We start from the raw sequence: 23,004 nt of genomic DNA on the forward strand, positions 1-23,004 counted from the left end.
TATGTAAAACATTAAAAGAAGGAATTATCATCTCAATCCTATTTATAATGTGATTTAACCTTAGATTCTAGAGACAAATTCCCATTCTCTTTTTCCCCCATTGACTATTGTTAGAAGGGTTCTAAGAGACAATTCACTTGTGCTTCCTAGCCAATGCTAATCCTTTAGTCCAAAATGGTGGGACCAGAGCAAGCTTACTCTCAATGCTAAATGAAACCTTAGCACTGCTATGAAATCATTTTCCTTTACTGGCTCCTGACCTGTGAAACATTTCTCATGACGTAAGCCAGATTTCTTCAGAAATTGATTGCCCCACACCTCCTTTGCAAAAATAATTCTTGGCTACCTTTATCTTTTGGAATTACTTTTAGAACCTCCAGCACAATTTTTTTTAAATGTTCAGTGGTAAAAAAAAATTTTTAGATTATAGAATCCTGAGCACAGAAGGCACCATAGAGGAAGCAACAGAAAGGAAAAAGCAACTTGTATTTATCAAATGTGTATTGGAGCCACATAGTATGCTTGTTACTTGATATAAATTAAGCCATTTAATTTCCATTAAAATATATGTAGTAGGTATTCTTTGTTCTTTGTAATAGATTTATCTAAAATACTATTTATATACCATGTAGTTCACGCATTTAAATGATACAGTTCAGTGGTTTTAGTGTGTTTACAAAGTTGTATAATCATGACTGTACTCACTTTCAGCATAGTTTCATCAACTCAGAAAGAAACTCCATACCCATTAGCAGGCACTCCTCATTTCTCCCAATCCACTTCCCCTGAATCTGGGCAATCACTAATCCAATTTATGCTTCTGTGGATTTGCCTGTTCTGTGTATTTTATATAAAGAGAATCATACAGTATATGGTCGTTTTGTGACTGGCTTCTTTCACTTAGCATGATGTTTTCAAGGTTCATCCATGTTGTGACATATATAAATAGTTCATTTCTTTTTATTGATGAATAACAAATTCTATTGTATGAATATAACACATTTTGTGTAACCATTCATCAGTTGATGAACATTGATTGAGCTCTTTCCACCTTTTGATATTAAGAATAAGGTTACTCTAAACATTCAAGTACAAGTTTTTCTACAGATATGTTTTCATTTCTCATAAGCATATACTTAGGGGGCTTCGGTAATATGGTAACTATTTTTAACCGTTTTGAAGAACTGCCATACTGTTTTCCAAAGTGATGGCACCATGCAACATTCCCACAAGAAGTACACAAAGGTTCTGATTTCTTTATACCCTCATCGACGCTTGTTATTGTCTTTTTTAAAATTGAAAATAGTTGACACACAAAGTTGCATTAGTTTCAGGTGTACAACCTCGTGATTTCACAGTTCCATACATTATACATTATACTATGGTCACCGCATATGTAACTACCATCTGTCAGCTGTTAACTATATCCCCTGTGTTTTCATCCCTGTTATTTATTTATTCCATAACTGGGAACCTGTATCCCCCACTGCCCTTCACCCATTTTGCCCATCCACCACACTTCTCCCCTCTGACAACCACCAGCTTAGTCTCTTTATTTATGGGTCTGTTTCTGCAATGTTTGTTTATTTGTTTACTTATTTATTTAGAGGGGTTTTTTTTAGATACCATATATAAGTGAAATCTTACAGTATTTGTTTTTCTCTGTCTGACTTATTTTACTTAGCATAATATCTTCTAAGCCCACACATGTTGCAAATGACAAGATCTATTCTTTTTTATGGCGGAGTAAAATTCCATTATATAAATATATTATACATCTTATATACATATATATACATTGTATGTGTATGAAATATGTATGGTATGGTATATACCAAATATATACCTTCTTTATTTATATATTGATGGGCACTTAGGTTACTTTCATATCTTGGTTATTATAAATAATGTTGCACATGGAGGTTTATCTATCATTTTGAATTAGTATTTTTGTATTCTTTGAATAAGTACCCAGTAGTGGAATTACCAAATAGTGTATTCTGTCTTTTTGATTGTAGTCATCCTAGTGAATGTGAAATGGTATCTCTTTGTGGTTTTGTTTGCATTTCCTCTAATAAGTAATAATGTCAAGCATCTTTTTATGTGATATTAGACACTTTCTTCTTTGGAGATATGTCTATTCAAGTCCTTTGTCCATTTTTAAATTGGATTGTCTTTTTTATAAACATTCTTTATATATTCTAGGTACAAATTCCATATCAGATGTATGATTTGTAACTATTTTCTCCCTTTCTTCAGTTTGTCTTTTTATTTTCTTGATGATTTTCTTTACAGGTTAATAGTCTGTAATTTTTATGAAGTGTAACATCTTTTTTTTCTTTAACCTTGTGATATTCTTGCTCAGGTTAAACACAAGGAAACCGAGGGCCTGATAGGGTAATCAACTTCCCAAAGCAATATTCCCAATAAACCATGAGGCTGAAACTAGATTCTTTAGACACTTCCACTCTTTGCTTCAAAGTCATGTGGTATGACATTCTGATTTTACTGTGGAGAATCAGAAGGAGAATCAATGCCTATTGAAACAATCTGAAAACAATTTTTTGAGCTCCAGTCCTGTTTCTCTCTTTCTCTCTTTCTCTTTCTTCATATATATCCTTCCCTTCATGGATTTTTTTGAACATAAAATAATTAAGAGCACTTGTAATGAGAGCAAGAAAATTCCTAACACTACTTTGAATTTTAGGTTATATTATGATGTGAAAAAGTAGATTATAAATGAATGAGATAGCATGATAAAAACTCAAGAGCAGGGAAGCCTGGGTGGCTCAGTGGTTGAGTGCCTGCCTTCCGCCCAGGCTGTGATCCTGGAGTCCTAGGATCAAGTATCGCATCAAGCTACCTGCGAGGAGCCTGCTTCTCCCTCTGCCTGTGTCTCTGCCTCTGTGTGTGTGTGTCTTTCATGAATAAATAAATAAAATCTTTAAAAAAAAAACAAAACCCAAGAGCATCACTGAAAGCTCACGAAGCTTCTTAGGCAATGGTGCGAGAGTCCCTCACTGTGGCCACCTTAAAAAGAAAGAGAGATGTGTATAGGTCAGCTTTGTTGCAGTTGCTATAATAGCTTATTACTTTATGGACACATTTAAGTGACTCTCTCCCTCCACAAAGGTGACAAAATACTGTACGTCAACATTTTTTGTGAGTTCTTCAACAATATTAATGCTTTAGAGAGCAATACTAATTTAAGCCAAATTAAATATCCAGAGCCTTGTTTTGGCGTAATTTTTAATGCATCTAGGGAGAAATGGTTGAGATCAGCATCTTCAATAGGTAGTTTTGCCAAGGAAGCCCTGAATGGAACAATGCATTTGTGTTCAGGGACTGTTCCTCTGTCTGTTGGCTCAGCATCTACTTGGGAACCTGACCACATCTGCACTGGCACACAGGCTTTAGGGCGTTTGCATCTTTCTACTGTAATTTTTCAGCTTCTATTGCTGTTTTGAAGGGTATGTCTTGATGTAGCTGACTCACTACCTCTCAACTTTATTAACCACTAGCTATGATCACGTGGAGAGTTTTTCCACAGATACAGCATACATCATGGCGTTTTCCCTGCAGTGTAATGACTTTGTATAACAGAGCTACAAAAAAAGAGTTTTATGTCCTCTTTAAGATGCATATCAAATGGCAAAGGCTTGGCCTAGAACACGTCTCAACATCTCTGAGAATTCTTGTGTTTATTAACATTCTGAGGTCTTTTTCTCATGTCAGATTGAAAGTATTTTCTTCATTTGGCCCAGCTGGATCTTTTACTTTGAAGGTGCTCCTATATCCTTACATCAAAAAAATTTTATTTAAACAAAGAATAGTAGTATCTCAGTTCAAATACCATGAAACTTCTCTTGCATCACCAAATCTCATGCTCTAAAATATTTTTGTATCTCCAGTGTGACTCTTACCTCTGTTTTACCAAGGTTAGTGTGTATGAGTCTCTCTCGACAAGGATTAATTGGAACTAATTGAGAACATAGACTGTTTTCTTTTTAATCTTTGTTGTCTGCTCCAATTTTCATTCCCACCTCTGGAATTATGAGACTGGAATGGATGGGGCATATGATGAAAACCTAAAACTTTTTTTGATTTGAAGTGGCACTTCAATTTCAACAAGTAGAATATATTGCATAATATACATACACATAAGAAAATGATATGTTTCTTAATTCTAAATTCTGTGTTATAAACTCTGTTATTCTAAATTTTGTGGTATATATTGGAAAATTTTCAGAGATTAAGGTCTTTCTGAAATCAGATTAGTATTCCCTTCCTCAAGGTCTATGGTGATCTTCTAAATGTTTGACTATGCATTCATGTCATTGGCCTCCATGGAATTAGGGAAAATTCCCAACAGTGTCAGTTGCACTTTACTGCATAGATATCAATATTTGCCTCTATTGGAAATAATTTCCCTGAAGATGTTACATTTTGGAAAAGGTTAAAAAGTTGACTTGGAAAATGGAAAGTTGGGGAATATGACAGATTACATTATTAATCAAAAAATATTTGCTGCTCTCTTGTAGGAGTGAACTAAACTGTTCTCTTGTGACATAAAGATTGACAAAAAGACTTGCTCTAGACAAGAAAATGGGAGGGGAAGTAGTGTGGCACGTCTACTACAATATCAAGCAGTGTTCCAGATACTAAGTGGATATGTAGCATAAGGAAAAATAAAATCTTTGTTTTATGCTACTGATATCTGGGGGACCTTTTGTTACTGCAACATAAGCCAACCTATCCTGTTGAATACAAAACTTATTCCAAGTATAGTGGATATAGGGAGACATATCTGAAATAAGAGTAGCAAATTATAAGTGACATATAAAGTATGAGATTGCCATGAAATTGCAAAGTAAGATCCAACATTAAAGTTACTTCAATCAAGATATTGAGCTTGCTAAAGGATATGATATCTAAGATTCAGTAAAGGTATTGAGTGTTTTGAGTATTTAACTTGCTAGAGAGTCATATAAACCAAATACTCCTATTTTCATGCAGACAGATGTATTTGTTAATAACCTGTGATAGTTTAAATATTTACATAGGCATCACAGTATATGAAAAATACATCACTTTGCAAACTCTGCCTTCAGCACTGTCCAACTTACCAAGGAAGATCTTGTCTTACTAAATAGTATACTTTTAATAAAAAAAAAATGACTCAAGAAGGTAATTAATCACTTCCATTTGGAGGAAAGAAGAAAGAATTCATGGAAAAGGTAGCATTTGACCAAGGCTTTGGAGTATGGATAAGGAAAGACCTTTAATAATGATGGAAGAGTGAATGTCCTGAAGAGACAGGAAATATGGACAATTATTTTGAGGCAGTGAGGACACTCTTTGTGCTACAAAATGATCTGCTTAATGAAGAAATATAGTGGAAAATAAAACTGAAGTTAATTTGAGAAAATATTTTGGAGAAACTAAAATTCCCAGATGCATATTTGGACCTTTATAGGAAACAGTGAGCCATAGAAAATATTGAGTATGGGTTGACAGAGAGTGTCCATGCTGTGCCTCAGGAATCTGTGGATGGAATACAGGGCCAGGGATCTGGAGATGGGAAGGCCTACAATGAGGCTCTAACCCGGCTCAATGGCACATCATGCTAATGATCCACATATACATAAAATGTAGTATAAAACAATAATAGAATCTTTCAAACCTATGTCAAGGGAAGCTTTATTCCATTGATGATGTTGGGATGATTGGTTAGCTGTTTGCAGAGTAAAAATCAGTGTACATGCACACTTCATATTAAGCACTGAAATAATTATCAACCTAAAAGTAGGCTTGTGGTTAAACTTCTATTGTGAACTTATGTAAGCCTAAAAAACAAGTCTTAAAAATAACAAGGACTATAAGGGAAAGGAAGGAAACTGAGTGGGGAAAAATTAGAGTGGAAGACAAACCATGAGAGACTTCTAACTCTGGGAAACAAACAAAGGGTTGCAGAAGGGGAGGAGAGTGGGGGGGGGCATGGGATGACTGGGTGATGGGCATTAAGGAGGGCGTTTGATGGACTGGCACTGGGTGTTATATGTTGGCAAACTTAACTTGAATTAAAAAATAAAAATTAAAAAAATTAAATATTAAAATAACAAGGAAAAAATGGAATGAATAAATTCTATATACAAAAAAAATTAAGTATTATATGTCCCCCACTCAAATCCATTACAGGCTTTAAAACAAACAACTGAGGGGATCCCCGGGTGGCGCAGCGGTTTAGCGCCTGCCTTTGGCCCAGGGCGCGATCCTGGAGACCCGGGATCTAATCCCACATCGGGCTCCCGGTGCATGGAGCCTGCTTCTCCCTCTGCCTATGTCTTTGCCTCTCTCTCTCTCTCTGTGTGACTATCATAAATAAATAAAAATTAAAAAAAAAAACAACTGAGAAAATGCTTGAAGACAATACAAACAAGGAATAGTATCAAAAGAACTTGAATAAGTAAAAACAATAAGTGGAATAAAAAATGAGAAGAATGAATCAAATCATTATAAGATTACATACAGAGGAAAAACAAACATTTAGGAAGTATAAAATTAAAGATAGTGATTGAAAAGGACAAATTTTTCCCAAAAAAATTAGAGAAAGTTATTTTTAAGAAATATTATGGAACATTGTCATGTTTACAGGGTGAGATAGTTCTATAAAGTACTTATAGTAGTGTGTACACTCTTATGATTCTTTGGCAATGCAATTTAGCATTAAATATCAGAAGCCTAAACATTGGCCCAGCAATTCCTCTCTTGGCATATTCATCCTATGGAAATAAGTCCAAATACAGCAAAAGGACTAGTCAAAGATATTCCTAAGAATATTATTTACAGTTTTATAAAAATGGAAATAACCTAAATTTGTAGCATTCAGGAAAATGTATTTATAAACTTGAGTACATATGTGTATATTTGAAGGAAAATTTGGAAGAATTTTAAATTGTGTTTACAAATAATTTGAAATAAGTATGAAAATATTTATGCTCTGATGAGAGTATGCTGTATACATTTTATCGGAGCTACATAAAAAAAAATTATACACACACAGACAACTGGAGGAAATTTCACAGATTGTCAGCCTTTAGGTGCTTAGGCCTCTTAGGTAACTTATTTTCTCCCTTATATAATTCTGGCTGAAAATGGTTGATGCCAAAGTAGAAGGTTGGAGATAAAAGTCTTTCATCTTTAACATAGAGTAGTCATATGAGTGAATCAGATTGCTAAAGAAAAGTATATAGGGATAAAATCAAAGAGGACATGGAATAAAGTCTGGAGAATGCATATATATGGGTGCAGGGGGAGAATAGGAGCTTCTCAGTCTTGGAATAGAAAACGGTCAAGAGAAGCAAGGTACAACAATCTCAGGAAGGGAGCATCATCCATCAGTGACAGTGAGAGGGAAAGAGGCAAGGAAGTTGGTGATTAGAGAAAATCATTGAGTTTTCACTATTTGACCTTCCAGCAGCTTCATTAGAATATAGATCGGGAGCTGGGAGGTTTGGAACTGATAATGTGGATAATTATCAGGGACTGATAATGTGGACAGTTGAAGTGGGTAGGAGAAAATGTAGCCTACCCTTGCTTTGCTCTAAGAAAAGCAAAAGCAAACAGAGAAGTCAAATACAAAACTAAATGTGGCATGATTAATGAGTGGGCTGTTTTCTTATATCTGTGATGGTGGGGTTCCAAAAGTGTACTAAGTGGGCTGCACACATCAGATTAGCACTGGGACTCACAAGAAAGTGGACAAGGTGCTTTCTGAGGCTCTCCTTAATGTCTTTTTTGTAGTCAGAGTAGAGTATCACAGTGTACACTGCCACCTTCTGTAAGATTGGACTGGCTTCTGTGCCTCTCCAGAGTACCTCTGAGATGTCCTTAGAAGAGGATCAGTAATTCAAATATCTGTGTACAGTGTTGCTCTAGATGGGCTGAAGGGACTAAAAGCCATTTTGCCCAGTAAGACCTTGAGCCAAATCTCCCCTATTTACAAAGGAGAAGAAAACAGTCATTAATTAAACAATAAACAAGACACTTGGCATGGTTCTGTATTCTAAGCCAAAAATTTTCTCAGTATTTTCCCAGAGATAGTTCTCAGGTGAGCACTTGGCTTTAGAAGAGTACCCTCATTGTTTTCTTATAGACTGAAATGGACTCCTCGCCCAGTTCTTCTATAAATGCCATTAGGCAGACAGAAGCATATTGCATGGGCCACCCCTCAGTTCATGGGCTTTTCAAATGCATGCTGTTGAACCATGGAGGTCAAAGCAAACTCTTTTGTCTGCCATGCTTTTTCTTCAGTGTAATCTTTGTCTGTTTACCATAGGTGCCTATCCTCGGCTCTCACTGAGCTTTCGGTTGAAGAGAAACATTGGATACTTCATTCTCCAGACTTACATGCCCTCTATACTAATTACAATTCTCTCATGGGTGTCCTTCTGGATCAATTATGATGCATCTGCGGCTAGAGTTGCCCTTGGTATGTGCTATTTTAAAATGATATCTAAAATGTAAAGTAACCTTATCATTACAGTATTAAGGAAGTTCAAAGGCTATAGTTCAACTATAATTTGTTTACATCATGACCAGTCTTGCCCATACAGTTTTAATCTTGAAACAGTAGTTTCATGCACAATTCCCTTCATGTGTTAATTTAATTATAAGGCTTAAATGTGAATTTTCATGACTATGAAAGGGAAAATATGCTTGCCAAATATTTTTATAATAAAACTATTTTGACACTAATTTTAAAGCAAGGCTTAACATCTCCTGTTCAAAATTGTTCTGTGGCCCAGAAAAAAGACTTGATCAATTGGGCATTCATCTTTTTTAAGTCAGAAAAATAATCAAATATTATAACATATAATTGGAATTACACAATTTAATGAGCATTTAAATATGTGATTAGATTCTCAGTGATTCTCAAGAGCTCTAGAGATCTATACTGGCCACTGGTCATTTGGCAACTGGATTATTAGCTGATGTACAGTATATTTTATAGGTTCCAATAATATTTCTATTTTTATATTATTAAAGGAAGGCTTATATTTTTAAAAACATTATTCTCTATTCAGCTAATTATTATAAAGCTGCATGGACAAAATAATCATTTAAGTATATTTTAGATAAGTATAGAGCTGAAGAACAATCATCTAGTATATACCTTTTCTGGTAGGCTTGAATTCAATTCCTGAAAGCAAAATTATCAATAATACTTTTAAAAATTGATGGAAAATAATTATCAATACATTCACTGGTAAATTAGCTTACAGAGAACTATGACAATTTAGGGTTCCAGTTATCCTTCTTTTTTCCTTTTTTTTGTTCTTTTTTGTTTGTTTGTTTTGTTTGTTTTCCATCTTGTAATGGGACTTCAAGTTAATTGATACTTTTTTCCCCTAGGAAAATGTGTGTACATGTGTGTATGTGGATGTCTGGTTTAGACTCCTGGGTGGCTTGCAGAGTCATATTCAAGATTAGATTAACACATAGGGAATCAGGTAACTATTCCTAAAAGTGTTAGGTGAATATAAAGCTAATTTGAGAAGAAGAAAGTATAAAAAACTAAAAGTCCTAAATTGTTATATATTTTTAATGGATGTGGTAAGAAAAGCACCCCTAATAAAGATCTCCAGGATTCTTCTATGGCCTGTGGAAGTTACCCTGTAGCATTAGTCCTTTCTGTAAGTTTTGCCTCCGTTTTCTTTTTAATGCTACTAGATTACTCTTTGTTAAATTATTTTCTTTTCTTTGCACCTGGAAAAGCCCGACCTAAAGTGTATTTGAAGGGGAAGATCTAAGTTTTGCAGACCTGTTGGCTTCTACAATTTCAGAGTCTCTCTTTAAGAAAGAGAATATAAAATAAACAAATATAAAATTTCTAGGACCCCACCCCAAGCCTGAGTGAGGTCTATGCAGATAGAGACTTGAAGCTAAAGCTTCTTGAGTTTCACATTGAATTGGTGTTGGAAAATTTGTCATTATTGAGATAGAGAAAGATAAGCAGCAAAAAAACTATAATTATCTGGCATCAGTAGGAGTGAGGTGTACTGAAAATGTGAATTTCTAAAATTTCAAGATATACAAGTTCTATAGCTCCTTAATTGTAAAACACTGTCTTCCATAATATTAAATAATCTATCTGAAGTGAGTTGTAGTTAACCCAACCTCATTATAGTATATGAAAGTAGATTTCACTTTTTCTAACAGCACAACCTTATGATTATATACCTAAATCATTTTGTTGTGGCTTTGCGAGGACAAAGAAATGGTCTGCCCAGAGTTGCTTAGGCTTCACCACTAGAGGAATGCCAGGTTCTGACTGATGTCACAAGTCTGGGAGGCATATGTGAGTAAAGAGGCCAAAGTGAATGGGCATTTGCCAGTGTCAGGATGAACCTGAGGCCTGAGAGTCTTGAAGGCAGCTGTGCCCCTAGGGCCACAGTGTCTGAGTAGACAACAGTCCAACAGGTCCAGCTCTCAGTGTAGAATACCAGTGTGCTCACTCCCTTTCTTCCACCTTCTGCCTATGCACAACAGGATCTCCGATCCTGTCACCAGGTCACCTCCAATTACTTAAGGAAAAGTATGTCATAGGGTCATGAACACCAGATAACAGCAGCACAATAATCATTAAGAGCGAAATTTACCAAATACTCAGATGGCAGATTCTCTGCAAGGCTGTCAGTGGGGTTACTTTATCAAATGTTCTGCAGAATATGCATAGCACAATAAGCAATGTTATTGTTCCCATTTTACAGAGCAGGAAAATTAGGTACAGAGAAGCTACATAACTGGTACAAAGTGATATACTAAGAGTCAGAAGAACGATTTTAATACAGTTAATCTGACTCCCGGGTTCTTCCCCTTAACTGCTACAGGTGATCCCTATGGTGTCAATAACAGTACATGCAAGAGTTATTTTATCTATTACATTTCAAAAAATCAAGGATTAAAAAGAAAAAAACTAAGCAAGAATTATTACTATTATTATTATCAAGGGATCCCAGAATCTTTAAAATGCTAATGTGCTCTGTGCTTCTTTAAGAAGATACGGCCATGACTTGGGGGCTTTAATTGGAGAAATCCTTCTCCCCCCATCCCCGTTCCACCTGTCCTGTCTTGTACCACGCCTTTTAAAATGCTTTGAGTGCTGTTATCAGCATCCTTCCTGAATAACTGTACCATGATGACTGCACCTCATTTCTAAATGAGATCTTAGAGGTATAGGTCTGTGCAGAGGGGTGTTCAGCAAAGACATTCATGGAGTACCCTCTCTGGCTCAGGGCTCTGTTGGACATACAGCTGTCTGAGGTTGTCTCTCTATTGAGAACGGAAACACTGGTCCTTCAGAAAGCTGTGTCGCATTCTGTTCTCTTTGCTTCAGGGTTTTCTGCTTCTAATGATCAGGGGCTGATGCCCAGATCTGTTGAACTGTTAGTGTTACAAGCCATGAGACTGCAAAGTTCAGAGTTGTAATTAGATGGTCTTCCTCAAACCCTGAAGTCCACTTATCAGTGAATAATAGTACTGGCCTTTTTAAAAGGGAAAATTTAAACTAATTTAGGCCACATTATTTTGATCACAAACAAGAGAAATAAAGTATCTTTTGATTAAATCATGCAAATTATATTTTTATTTCATAGTCATCTTCACAAATGCAGTTTTTTCAAATACAATATTTTATTAGCATAATCTAAATAAATAATTTGATGCTAACAATTAGTAGAAATATTGAACAGATTGATCAGTGTACAAAGAACATGGAAAGCACCATTCAGTCATCTCCTGTACTGCAGTTGGATGGGTTCCCTTAGAAGGCAGAAGTTCAAAGCAAGACTGTGGCTGTAGTTCTCTTGCCAGAAAACTGGAAGCTACTAAATAATTTCTTTTTCGGTAATGATAATAATAAATATGATTATTAGTTGTTATTAGTGTTAACAATGCCAGTTACCATTTATTGAGATATCACCAGTGGTTGTCAGGCATCACATTTAGACTTCACAACAGCTCTAGACAATGGTGGGGACCCATCAAAGCTCAGATTATGCTTCTGAGAAGTGGCAGAGCTAGGCTTTTGGCCTGGGCCATGTGGCTATACCATCCAGGTCTGCGAATCACTACAATATAGCATCATTCACAATATTTAGATAGGAAGAAAAATGATACAAAGAATTAGTAAATGCACTGGCTTTTTAAACTTAGAGTTAATGTGAGCCCCAACAAAGCACTCACCCCAAAACCATACTGTTAAGAGAGTCCTTGAGCTGAGCTGATGGGTCTGAGCCAGGGTGCTCTCCCGTTTTCCTCGGGGCTGCTTTTACCACTGAGTGCCAGTGCTGGCTCTTATCCCTGTGTTCCTTCATCCCATTTCCCTGGACATTCACTGAGGCCTGTGTCATACATATCCACTCAAAACAGTCAGCTGGAGAGCCAAAGCAATAGCTAAACCAATGTGTTCAAGCTTTTCAAATATCTTTGGAAGGAAAAAAATTATGGGAGCAAAAATCACAAAATTTTTTAATAATGGTGAGAACACCTAATTTTGGAAAGTTTACATGGTGTTTTCACATTTATTTGTGAACTCTAATCATCTCATTGCCATTTTCAAATTTTAAAAGTCCCCAGGTGCACATGAATGTTACTTTAAAGGAAAATCTTAAAATATACTGACTTATTCAATTTCCATATATTCCATAGCTATCATGGCTTGCAGTTACACACAAAAATAGTTCTTCAGTGCCTCAATTCCTTCCTCTACTTTTAATAGCAGTTTAGAGGTGAGTGGAAGGAGAGCACATGCTAGTGACAGAAGCCTGGGCTTTACTCCCTGCCCTCCAGATAGTCCTGAGCCAGTAGAGATCTGTGGTCTGAAGGTTCTCTCTGTGGGACACGCAGGATAAGGATGCCTACCTCCAGCAATAGGATAGGAATCTGGAAGGCATCAAACTAAGATGCTTAGCAAATACAAACCCTCCACTGGAGGTTGGATGAGATCTGGAGGTTCAAAGAAGTGCCTTTGGTGGGATCATATGTAGAGGCAGTATGGGCTCTGCCCTGTCTCTTGGGAACACTGACCTCTCTGGTCTGCACTGTCCCCTAGTCTCAGTGACATTGTGTTTTCAGGTTGTTATGGCTGAGGGACCATAGCTAATGCTCTCACTTTCAAAAGTCTCCATTTTGCAGGAAGGCATGACATAACGAAACGGAGGTGTTTCTATTGAGTCCTAGAAGACACAGCGGTAATTGCATTCAGTGGCACCAGTTGAATGGATAGAAAGGAGCTAACCCTTTGGAGCTGTCTTGCATCCTTGAAACTTCTTAATATTTTAAGAGAGAGCAAGTCAGCTATAGTAGTTATTGTCCCACAAAAAAAGTGAGCAATCCATATCCTTCCTGCATGTGTGGCTTCGCTCAGTTCAACAAACTCTAGTCAAGTCACTGGCATGTCCTCTCCTCTCTATCACTTCAGATTATCCAATATGAAATATTCGTATAGCAAAAAAAGTAGAATTGCAATATATGGTCCATGTGTGCTTTTAGCGACTAGACTTAACTCTGCTAGGAAAACAGATCATTCACACACTACTATCATCTAGACAAGTCAACATAATGACAGTTTTTAAAAAAAGGATCTGGTCAGCCCCCAGAGTATGGTGAGATTCTATAGTTTGAATAAAATCATTTGGCCTTGACTCTACCAAACATATTTTGAGAAGCTGGTATAGACTCTTAGTTGAGGAGGGAAAGGACTCTGTGAGATAGTCTGTCCTCAGGAGCTTCCCTGAAGTACTGAAGTAATAAGTTCCCTGAACTTCCCTGAAGTTTTTTTTTTTTTAAAATACAATTTTAATTATAATTCATTGATGTATGAAGAGTGGTTTACAATTAAATAACACTTTTGATTTTCATAGTTGAGTTTTTCTCATACTAATGTTGATTACTTTTCCAGTTCGTTTTTCAGAAATGAATTGTGCAACTTGATGAACATGCATACATTTTTATATTTTTGGAGGAGAGGGAAAAAAAGGCAAAAACCAGTTAAAAAAAGCAAATATACTTATTACATCTTAAAGATTTATACTTTACATGAAAGAAAATACCAAGACAATTGTTCTTTAAGAAATATAAAATTCTAACATAGTTGTGCAATATATACATTTTTATTTTGACTTTATCTGCCAAAATAAACCTGGTACAGATGAAACCATCTTTTTATATTTACATATGACTACATTTTCATTATTTAAGGTTTAAAGTTATTTTAAACTTTACCCTCATGTTTATCTTTTACCTCTAGATGTTTAGTCTCTAAAATTGTTTAAAATGGATCTGCATTAATGTACATGAAGGGCAGAGTCCTGAATAATGGATGCAGGTATTTTCTGTGTGCAAACTGAAATAGCAAAGATGGGCCAGGGTGCTCAGTTTGAGGGATCTTGCTTTCTATTTAATGTCTTAACTGATGAGATTTTAAATATATTAACTTATAGCTGTATATCAGAATAGATAAATACATGAGCTCAGGACTGGATCATGTTCACTAACAGTTTTAAAAATCATTGCCTCATGCCCCTTGTTCATAAAGTATTGTAGTAAGAATTGTTTTCTTGTTGATAAAGTATTGTAGTAAAAATTGTTTTCTTGTAACAAGCAGGCTTACAGAACTCTCACTAATGGCCTTAGATGATCCTTTTCTTTGATTCTTCATAGATTGATTCTTCTTGGAAGCTTCTCATCCTGACACACAGTGTTTTATGTTAGTTTCTGGGTTCATTTTCATTTCTTCCAACTTTCCTTTTCCACCTATACATCTCCATATATCCTCAATTCCTTCTCTCTACGAGCCAGGTGCCACTGGGTGGTGTACCAAGAGGGAGCAGAGATGTCAGCTTCCTGACCTGAGGTGTGACCTGCTGCCCACACAACACAGTTCATGCTCTATTACTTTATGATTGCCCAGTAATATTCAATCTGTCATCTCCAACTATTTCAAGCTGTTTGATAAATACAAAAGTGAAAAGTGAGGAATGGAGCTGCTAAGCTTCAGCCTCTCACCCTTCTGTTTCTTTTATAGGGATTACAACTGTGCTGACGATGACAACCATCAACACACATCTTCGGGAGACATTGCCCAAAATCCCCTATGTCAAAGCCATTGACATGTACCTCATGGGCTGCTTTGTCTTTGTATTTCTGGCCCTTCTGGAGTATGCCTTTGTCAACTACATTTTCTTTGGAAGAGGCCCTCAAAGGCAGAAGAAGCTTGCAGAAAAGACAGCCAAGGCAAAGAATGACCGTTCCAAGAGTGAAAGCAATCGGGTAGGCCCTCCACCAGCTTGACCACTCACCCATCATTCCTTTCACAGACCCATCCTGCCACCTACCACTCATCAGTCACTACAGTTACTTATGTGACCTTTAAGTAGGAGTTGTGTGGACTTTTGTTCATAACCTAAAATGTTGCCCCCTGCGAGTCACTGAATTTTATATAAAACCAAAATTAGTGCAGAAGCTGGAGAAGCCACAAGCTTCTAGTTTCCTATGAAAAGAACAGATTATGTGAATACCATGTGGGATGTTAGCCCTAAACCTGACATGTAAAAGCATGTTTCCAAAATGTTGCAATATTCCTTTAGTAATAAAACTACAAATTTGATTGTCTAGGATGCCACTGTTCTTTTACAGTGTTAGTAGACCCCTCTCTCATCCACCCTCTATCTGGCATAGTCCCCAAGGTCCTTAGGGCAAAGCAGGAGCAGTGCTCTGTCCAAGGGATCTCATAGATATGCCCTGGTCCTATCCCCTGCCAGATGTGCTCACAAAAAGTCAGAGCCTGGCAGACCCAGGCTTTAGGAAGCCTTTGGGCTATACACTCTAAAAGAGACCGTAAATTAGGTCCACCCTCTCCAGTCCAGCTTAGCATCCTTACATCCTTCCAGTTACAAAGTAATTTTGCAACTACATGTCATTTCAGTTTATTTTTTAATAATATATATCATTGTAATTAAACAGTACTTTAATGAAAGGACATTATAGTTTCTATATAATTTCTGTCTTTATCTTTCTACCTCTTGCACTCCATCAAGTTCTCAAAAATATATTTCTCCCTGCTTATGTGCTTGCTCCTATATTTCTTTATTATTTAATTCTTCTTGCTAAATTTACTTATTTCTCAAGTCTGTGGTTTTTCCTTGCCTTCTCTCATGCTCTTAATGCATGTCATGGGTCTGTTCCTTAGAGGAATACAGCAGCTCCTTAAAGTATTTGCTGTGTCCATAGACCACTGGTGGCCCAGAATAGGTTGACAAACATTCATGAATGAATACAGGCAGTTAAATGAATGTAAATGGCTCCCCTCCTTTCAGCAAAACATAAATAGAGTTGGCAGAGAAGCCCAGGATCTGTGAAGAAAATCAGGCTTCCACAAGCAAAATTACCCTGAACTTCTTACTGGAAAATATACTTAGTACCACACTGTTATGTTCCTAAGTAAGTCTGCATCCTACTATGAATACACAATATGCTTTGGTCACACTATTTCCAAGGAAACTAGAATTCATTACATCATTATTGTTTCCATCACATAGATATACAGATACACATACAATGCTGTTTTTTTCCAAATTCCCTCATAACTTAAACAGATTATAAATTTGTTTCCTTTCTTCTAAATGATATGATTTAGAACAGTCAAATTGTTGTGCTACAGAAATACCTTTTAGAGTGTGAAGCTTAAAATTAAAAGCAAAAACAGAAACACCTCTAACATGCACAGAGATAAGTAGGAGAATGTGAAAAATATTTTATGTCAGATATTATATTATAAATCAGGTGTAGAGGAAAATTTATTCACAAGGCCATTTTTATTGTTTCCCTGAAAAATTGTTTCTATGTTTTCCCAACAGCTTTGTTAAAGCCTTTACATGTTCCTATTTTTAAAAATCTGTAATTGTAGATCAGCTGTTAAGGTCTGAAGTTGATATACAGGTGCATAGATACTAGTTTTAAAAGCATATTTTATATCCTTAAAGATAAGCATTAAAAATTATTTAACTGGGGGGATCCCTGGGTGGCTCAGTGGTTTAGCGCCTGCCTTTGGCCCAGGGCGTGATCCTGGAGTCCCGGGATCGAGTCCCATGTCGGGGTCCTGGCATGGAGCTTGCTTCTCCCTCTGCCTGTGTCTCTGCCTCTCTCTCTCTCTCTCTCTCTCTCTCTCTCTGTCTATCATGAATAAATAAAATCTTAAAAAAAAACCTAGCAGTCTGTTAAAAAAATTATTTCTGACCCACATCTAAGAATATAGTGATAATTTTTAGATGGGAATGAATCTCCCAAAAAGCTCATGTCATGTGATGTGTATGAGTTAAGGGAAAGTGAGAAAAGAATCACAAACTTCATGCAAAACATAAATGGTACTATGCACTGGCCAACACCTTCAAGAATTCTTTGTAATTATAATTATTTACTCATTCACTTTCAGTGATATCTTTCAGGATTGTTAGTGTGGCCATCAACAGCCTCAGGGAACCCCATCTGCTTTATAGATGGGAGCTCTAAAGCTGGGAGGGCTCCACCTGTCCTTGGACTGATGGAGGACACTGGGCTGGTCACAGGGATTTGCTCTGTCATAATCTTTCTGAGGTCACCTTTGTTATTTTATAAGGGATGTCAGAGTGGTAACCTCAGGGGCTCTGCAGGCCAGCAAGGGGGATCTGTGCCACCAATGACTATCTTTGGGATGATGGTGTTATTGACCTTACTATAAAATCTTAAGTATATTTTCCTTATATTCAGTAGTTTTACACTATTTTAACTTAGTGGTTAATGAATGCTCAAATGTTCACATATTCACTTAGTTTCTCCTCAGACTAGTGGTGCAATGTAAATCATGACTTTATTTGTGCACGACCTCCTTTGCTTTCCTGAATTGCTTCTATACTCAAAAGTTAGCCTTTGATTATGATTCATGTATTATGGTTCCTATCCTTTGATAGTTTTCAACTGACTAATTGATATTTGAATTTCATGAAGTGGCAGAAAGTTGTAATTCCTGCCAAGGAATCAGAGCAGCAGATTTGACATCATTCCCTTTCTAAAGAATAAGAGTTCTTTCCTCATATGATAAATACTTTTTAAAATTTTTCTAATAGAATATTTTACTTACATAGAAGCTTGAAAGTAATTAGAGAATGAGTATTGATTAAATGCCAATCTGGTGACAAATTCTAGAAAAAATGAAAACCCCTTTGTGACATATTCTGCATGAGATGTTTTCCACCTTTGAATATTTGTGCTTGTCAAGGTTATAGAACAGGAAGAAAGACTATATTCAAATCATTTATTCTAATTATATTGTAAATATGAGACAAACTTCAAAATATGAAGTATTCATGAAATGCCTTATTTTTTTTTTCATGAAATGCTTTAAAAAATGCAAGTCGTCATCTGTCATTCTATACAGGGCATTTCAGTCTTGTGTTTCACCAACATTACTTACACCTGTTTTAAGATTTAAATTTAAGATATTCAGAAGATATTAGCATCTTTTGAAGACATATTTGTTTAAAATGTTTGGTTTCTACAATTTAACACATTTTGATGATGCTTTAATTATTTTAGAAAAAAATCTCATAATTTTGTTGGAAATTTTCTACACATTGGCTCACTTTTAAATAAAAATTATGTAACTATAGAACTATAAGTCAAAAGCATCCAAACTAATTTACACTAAGCTCTTATTAGCCAATATATGTTGAAGTTCCTTTCAACATTATTTTTTTCACCCACTCTGAAATAGAAATCATGAAAAATAGTATTGGTTCTTGAGACCTATACCTTACATGAGCTGTGTCCTGAAACAGTGGCAAGGTAGTCTTAAATGTCCAAAGTACCCAAGAGCACTATGATTTTGTAAATTACTGATGATATTGGGATTGGTTTCCCTTCAGGTTAGATGTACTTCACTAGAGTCAAGCACACAGACTTAGATCTCTGCCCTCATGAAGTCTTTCCCCAAATGCAGAGCACTGGCCTCAAGGGACTTGAGAAGACAGGATATTAATTCATACAAATTTGTCATTAATTCTTGAAAAATCAACTCAACATTCATTTGACCTTATTTCTTATATTTTCTCTATTCTCCCTCTGTGCTTCCTAAAATAACTATCATTATCATCTCTTTGCCTTGGATTCTCTCTTTCCAGAATCTCTTTCTTCTTTGTCCACACCTTTCCCTTCTTCAAGACTTAAACCAGATGTTCTCCATGACATTGTCCCTGATTTTTGTTTCTACCTCTTGTTTCCATCATGCCTCTGTCACTCCCTTCTTCAAGAAGTTGGTTTTGTCCGTGTTCTCCCAACTTGCATGGCACATGCTTTGCACTTGTAAAATGGCATGTTGCATTGCATGTGGCCACCACGCCTTCTTTGCTAAACAGCATTTGATTCTTTGCATCTACCAAAATATCCACACCATGGCTCAGAGGTGGTAAATGCTCATGGAATGTGTGTCCATGAATGAGTGGTATTTGTTATCAGAATACCATGTTCTGCTGAGGTGGTGTGTTTTTTCACTTTAGAAGGGGAAGGTTCTTAAATGCATCTTTTTAAAGCCAGGTGAAGCTAAACATTAGAACCATTGACATTGATCAGAATTAGCCTGTCACAAAATATTCCCCTCCTTTTCTTTAAAAAAAAGACTTGTCTTCATTTTGGTATTCCATTCTACAAAGTCATTGTTTATAATCTCTAGATTTTAATTAAAGGAGCTTCTCATATGGCACTTTTATAACTAAAAAAGAGACAGTATTGTTGGCATGTATATAAAAATGTGCTTAAGGTTCATTGTGCAGTAATTTTTTTAATGTGCTTTTGATTACTTGAAACTCTCACCTGCTAGACCTCTTAAGAGTAAGGATATTTTCTTATTCCCCTACTATGGTCTCTCACCTAGCACAGGGCATGGTACAGAGCAGATATACAGTAGTATCCCAAGAGTCTGGACACTTCATGTACATGTCTCCAATGATGTATCCACCTTCCTATGTGGACCACTGGGCTTTTTAACTCATGCTTTTGTTGGATATAAAATATTACAGAAAATGGAGAGAACATTTTTTAGAGCTAACTGATGTTTTCTTTTTTTTACCTTTAGGAAAATAATTTCAGTCCTTTGAGATTCTAATTAATATATGGTAAATCATTTATTATTATTTGTAAGTATGAATTCCACATGACAACTTAAAAAAATCAAGAACCTTCCACCTTTGGTTATTCTCTGACTTGACTTTAGATAAATTTTGTTTTAAATATATCCACTTGCTATTTAAGAAAGTCTATGTAAAATATTGGTCAGTTAAATAAAATCTAATTGAGCTAATTTGCTAAATGATCTGTTTGTTAAATCTCCTTATATGATAACTTAATCTATTTTTGTCATGATTCAAAAACAAATATTTAGTGGAGTATCACACCTATTCGTTGCAGTACTAAAATACTCCAATTGACTCTTTCTCTAGAAAAAGATTCCCAAGTGAGCCAGGCAGCTTATTCACCAACCTGTTCTTGCCTATGTGGCATAAAGCATGATGGAAGATGCTGGAGAGAGATAAAGACTACTAAGAGGGCTCTCTCCTCTAGAACCCTGCTTTTAATTTTCCTTTGTATAAAGACCGTTCAGGTGACCCCATGGTGCTCTCCTCTCTGCTGACTTAGGAGCTAGCTGCCCATAGCTTTCAAAGCAGGTTCAAATCATCCCTTCCCTAGGGACAGTGACTACCAGTGCAGAAGACATGCTCCTGCCCACTCCCTTGCTGGCCTTTCCTTTGTTGCCCCCTCCCTGTTCAGCCATACCTTAATGTGTGTCTCAGGGTTCTCCTTCCACAGCCTTTTCTTACATTGAGAGACTAACTCCCAAACCACTGGATGCTTCACTGATCCATAAGACAGGCAAACAGACTTTTTTTTTTTTTTTTGGTATGAGTTTTCCTACTAACCATTCCAGGACAAGAGAACAACAAAAGAAGAGATATAGAACACATGTTCCAAATTCTTACAAAGGTCTAGCATTTCCTGGTACTTTTGAGATACACATCCCATTTGAATTTTTCCCTCTAGTGGATTAAGAAACAAAAACAAAAAGCAGAACTCACATTCTGTTAATACTCTGTCGCTACCTCCAGGAGTGGGACTCCATGAAGGGCCTTCTCCCCAGTATCTGTGGTGTTTTCTTAGTCCATTTGCATCTCCTAGTATCCTCAGGCTGGCTGGCTCCCAATCTAAGGAGACCATAGGTCTTCATAGTCCCTCCCCACTGTGGCGCTGCTCACCCTACAATTCAGAGGCAGCATCACTGAAGAAAACTGAACACAGCCCAGGCTAATGTGTGCTTGCTACTGGTACCCCACCCACCTGAGCCCCACATGGATGGCGTCAGTGTTCTGCAGAGAGCTAGGGAAGGGCCAGGAGGCCAGGTGGGAGCAGAGTGGCAGGCTACTCTCTCTCCACTCCTTTCCCACCTTCTTCATTGAGAAGATACAGAAATGAATGATGATGGCAGAGCAGCACTGCTCTGTGAACACAACAGGTTGGGAGTCCTGGGATTTTTTGCAGTGGCCAGAGGGGAGCCTTGCTTACAGCCTCTTGGCATTTTGCCTCCAGACCGCCCTAAAGGAAACAGAAGGAGTGGAGTGTACTACCAACAGAGGTCTACCTCCTTACTTCCTCCTCTCAAATGCATCTTCTACTCTTTACTCTGTAGCTTGGGTTGTAGTTCAGAAGAATGTCACTTTTCTACGTAGAAATCACTGTTACTTTTTACTACTTGCAAGGTAAAATTGACATTCCTTAAATGCAACATACAGAAACCCTTACTGGCTTGACTCTTCATCAAGGAGTATATTTTCTTATTTTAAGAAAGAAGGAAATGACAGTGATATGAATGACTATCAACCGTGAGCTTGGCACATGCCAGGATCCCTTCTCTTCAAAATCCCACTCAGCTAGTTTGCCTTTCTCAAACACTTTAGACATTTTTCAAGCCTTTGTTTATGACATTTTTTTCCTTCTTTTTGCTGAAAAAATGTCTACTCGTTCTTTGAGGCCCAACTCAAATGCATTTTTCCTCTGAAATCTGTCTTTCCTCTGTAGTAGTTTTAATTGCTACCACAACAAATTCTTACAAATGCAGCCACTGAAAAAAAAAAAAAAAACACCTAGTTCTGTTGGTCAGAAATCCAGTGCAATGGGGCTTAGCTGGGTTCTCTGCTGAGAGTCTCAGGATGCTGAAATCAGGGTGTCAGTGGGGCTGTGTTCCCTTCTGGAGGCTCTGGGGATAGACCTCTCTCGAGGCTGTTACAGGTTGTTGACCACAGTTTCTTGTGATTGTAGGACTGAGACCCTTGTGCCCTGCTAGCTGTCAGCTGGGGCCAGTATTTGCTCCTAGCAAATGCCCCATTTCTTCCTATACTTTATCCGCAGTGCCCTCTCTCAATAGTGAATCCAGTTCTCATGGCACAAATTCTTCTGCTCTCACCTTCTGCCACATCTTTCACTCTTGCTTCCAGCTGAAGAGTATCTTCTACTTTCTAGGGCTCATGTGATGATATTGGGCTAGCCCACCTGAGTAATCCAGGCTAACCACCCTATTGTAAAGTTCATAAGCTTAAATATATTTGCAGTGCCCTTTTTGCATGTAAGGTGACATATTCACAGGTCTGAGGAGTAAGGGGTGACATCCTAATGACCATACCTCTCCTTCCCCAAGCATAATTGAACTGTACTCCTAAACCATGGGGTAGATACCCCCGAATCTGTTTTGGTGCCTTTGTGCCAGAGCCTGAGTGGCCCCCAGATTTTTGCAGCCCTTCCTGAGTTTGGGCTACCTCAGTGTCTGGGGGTCACCCCACCTGTGATCTTGGCACTGGTTAGAGGTCTGCACAGGCACCTGCATTTTCTGAGTTGGGAATTTTCTCTCCCCACCTCACCTTCTTC

At 37.0% G+C, this 23,004-nt stretch overlaps 1 protein-coding gene across 6 annotated transcripts in view; it reads left to right on the forward strand.

Annotated features, from left to right (window-relative positions):
• Positions 1-23,004, forward strand: part of GABRB3 (gamma-aminobutyric acid type A receptor subunit beta3) — a 231,924-nt gene that overhangs the window by 203,250 nt on the left and 5,670 nt on the right. For 5 of the 6 annotated variants that reach the window (XM_038532578.1, XM_038532580.1, XM_038532577.1 and 2 more), the window contains 2 exons: positions 8,339-8,491; positions 15,089-15,333. In XM_038532578.1, coding sequence (XP_038388506.1) covers positions 8,339-8,491; positions 15,089-15,333 — 398 coding nt within the window. The remainder of the gene's footprint in view (positions 1-8,338; positions 8,492-15,088; positions 15,334-23,004) is intronic. The other variant, XM_038532581.1, reaches the window with a different exon arrangement.

The sequence above is a fragment of the Canis lupus genome, chromosome 3, assembly GCF_011100685.1.
Source record: "Canis lupus familiaris isolate Mischka breed German Shepherd chromosome 3, alternate assembly UU_Cfam_GSD_1.0, whole genome shotgun sequence".
Taxonomy (NCBI): Eukaryota; Metazoa; Chordata; class Mammalia; order Carnivora; family Canidae; genus Canis; species Canis lupus.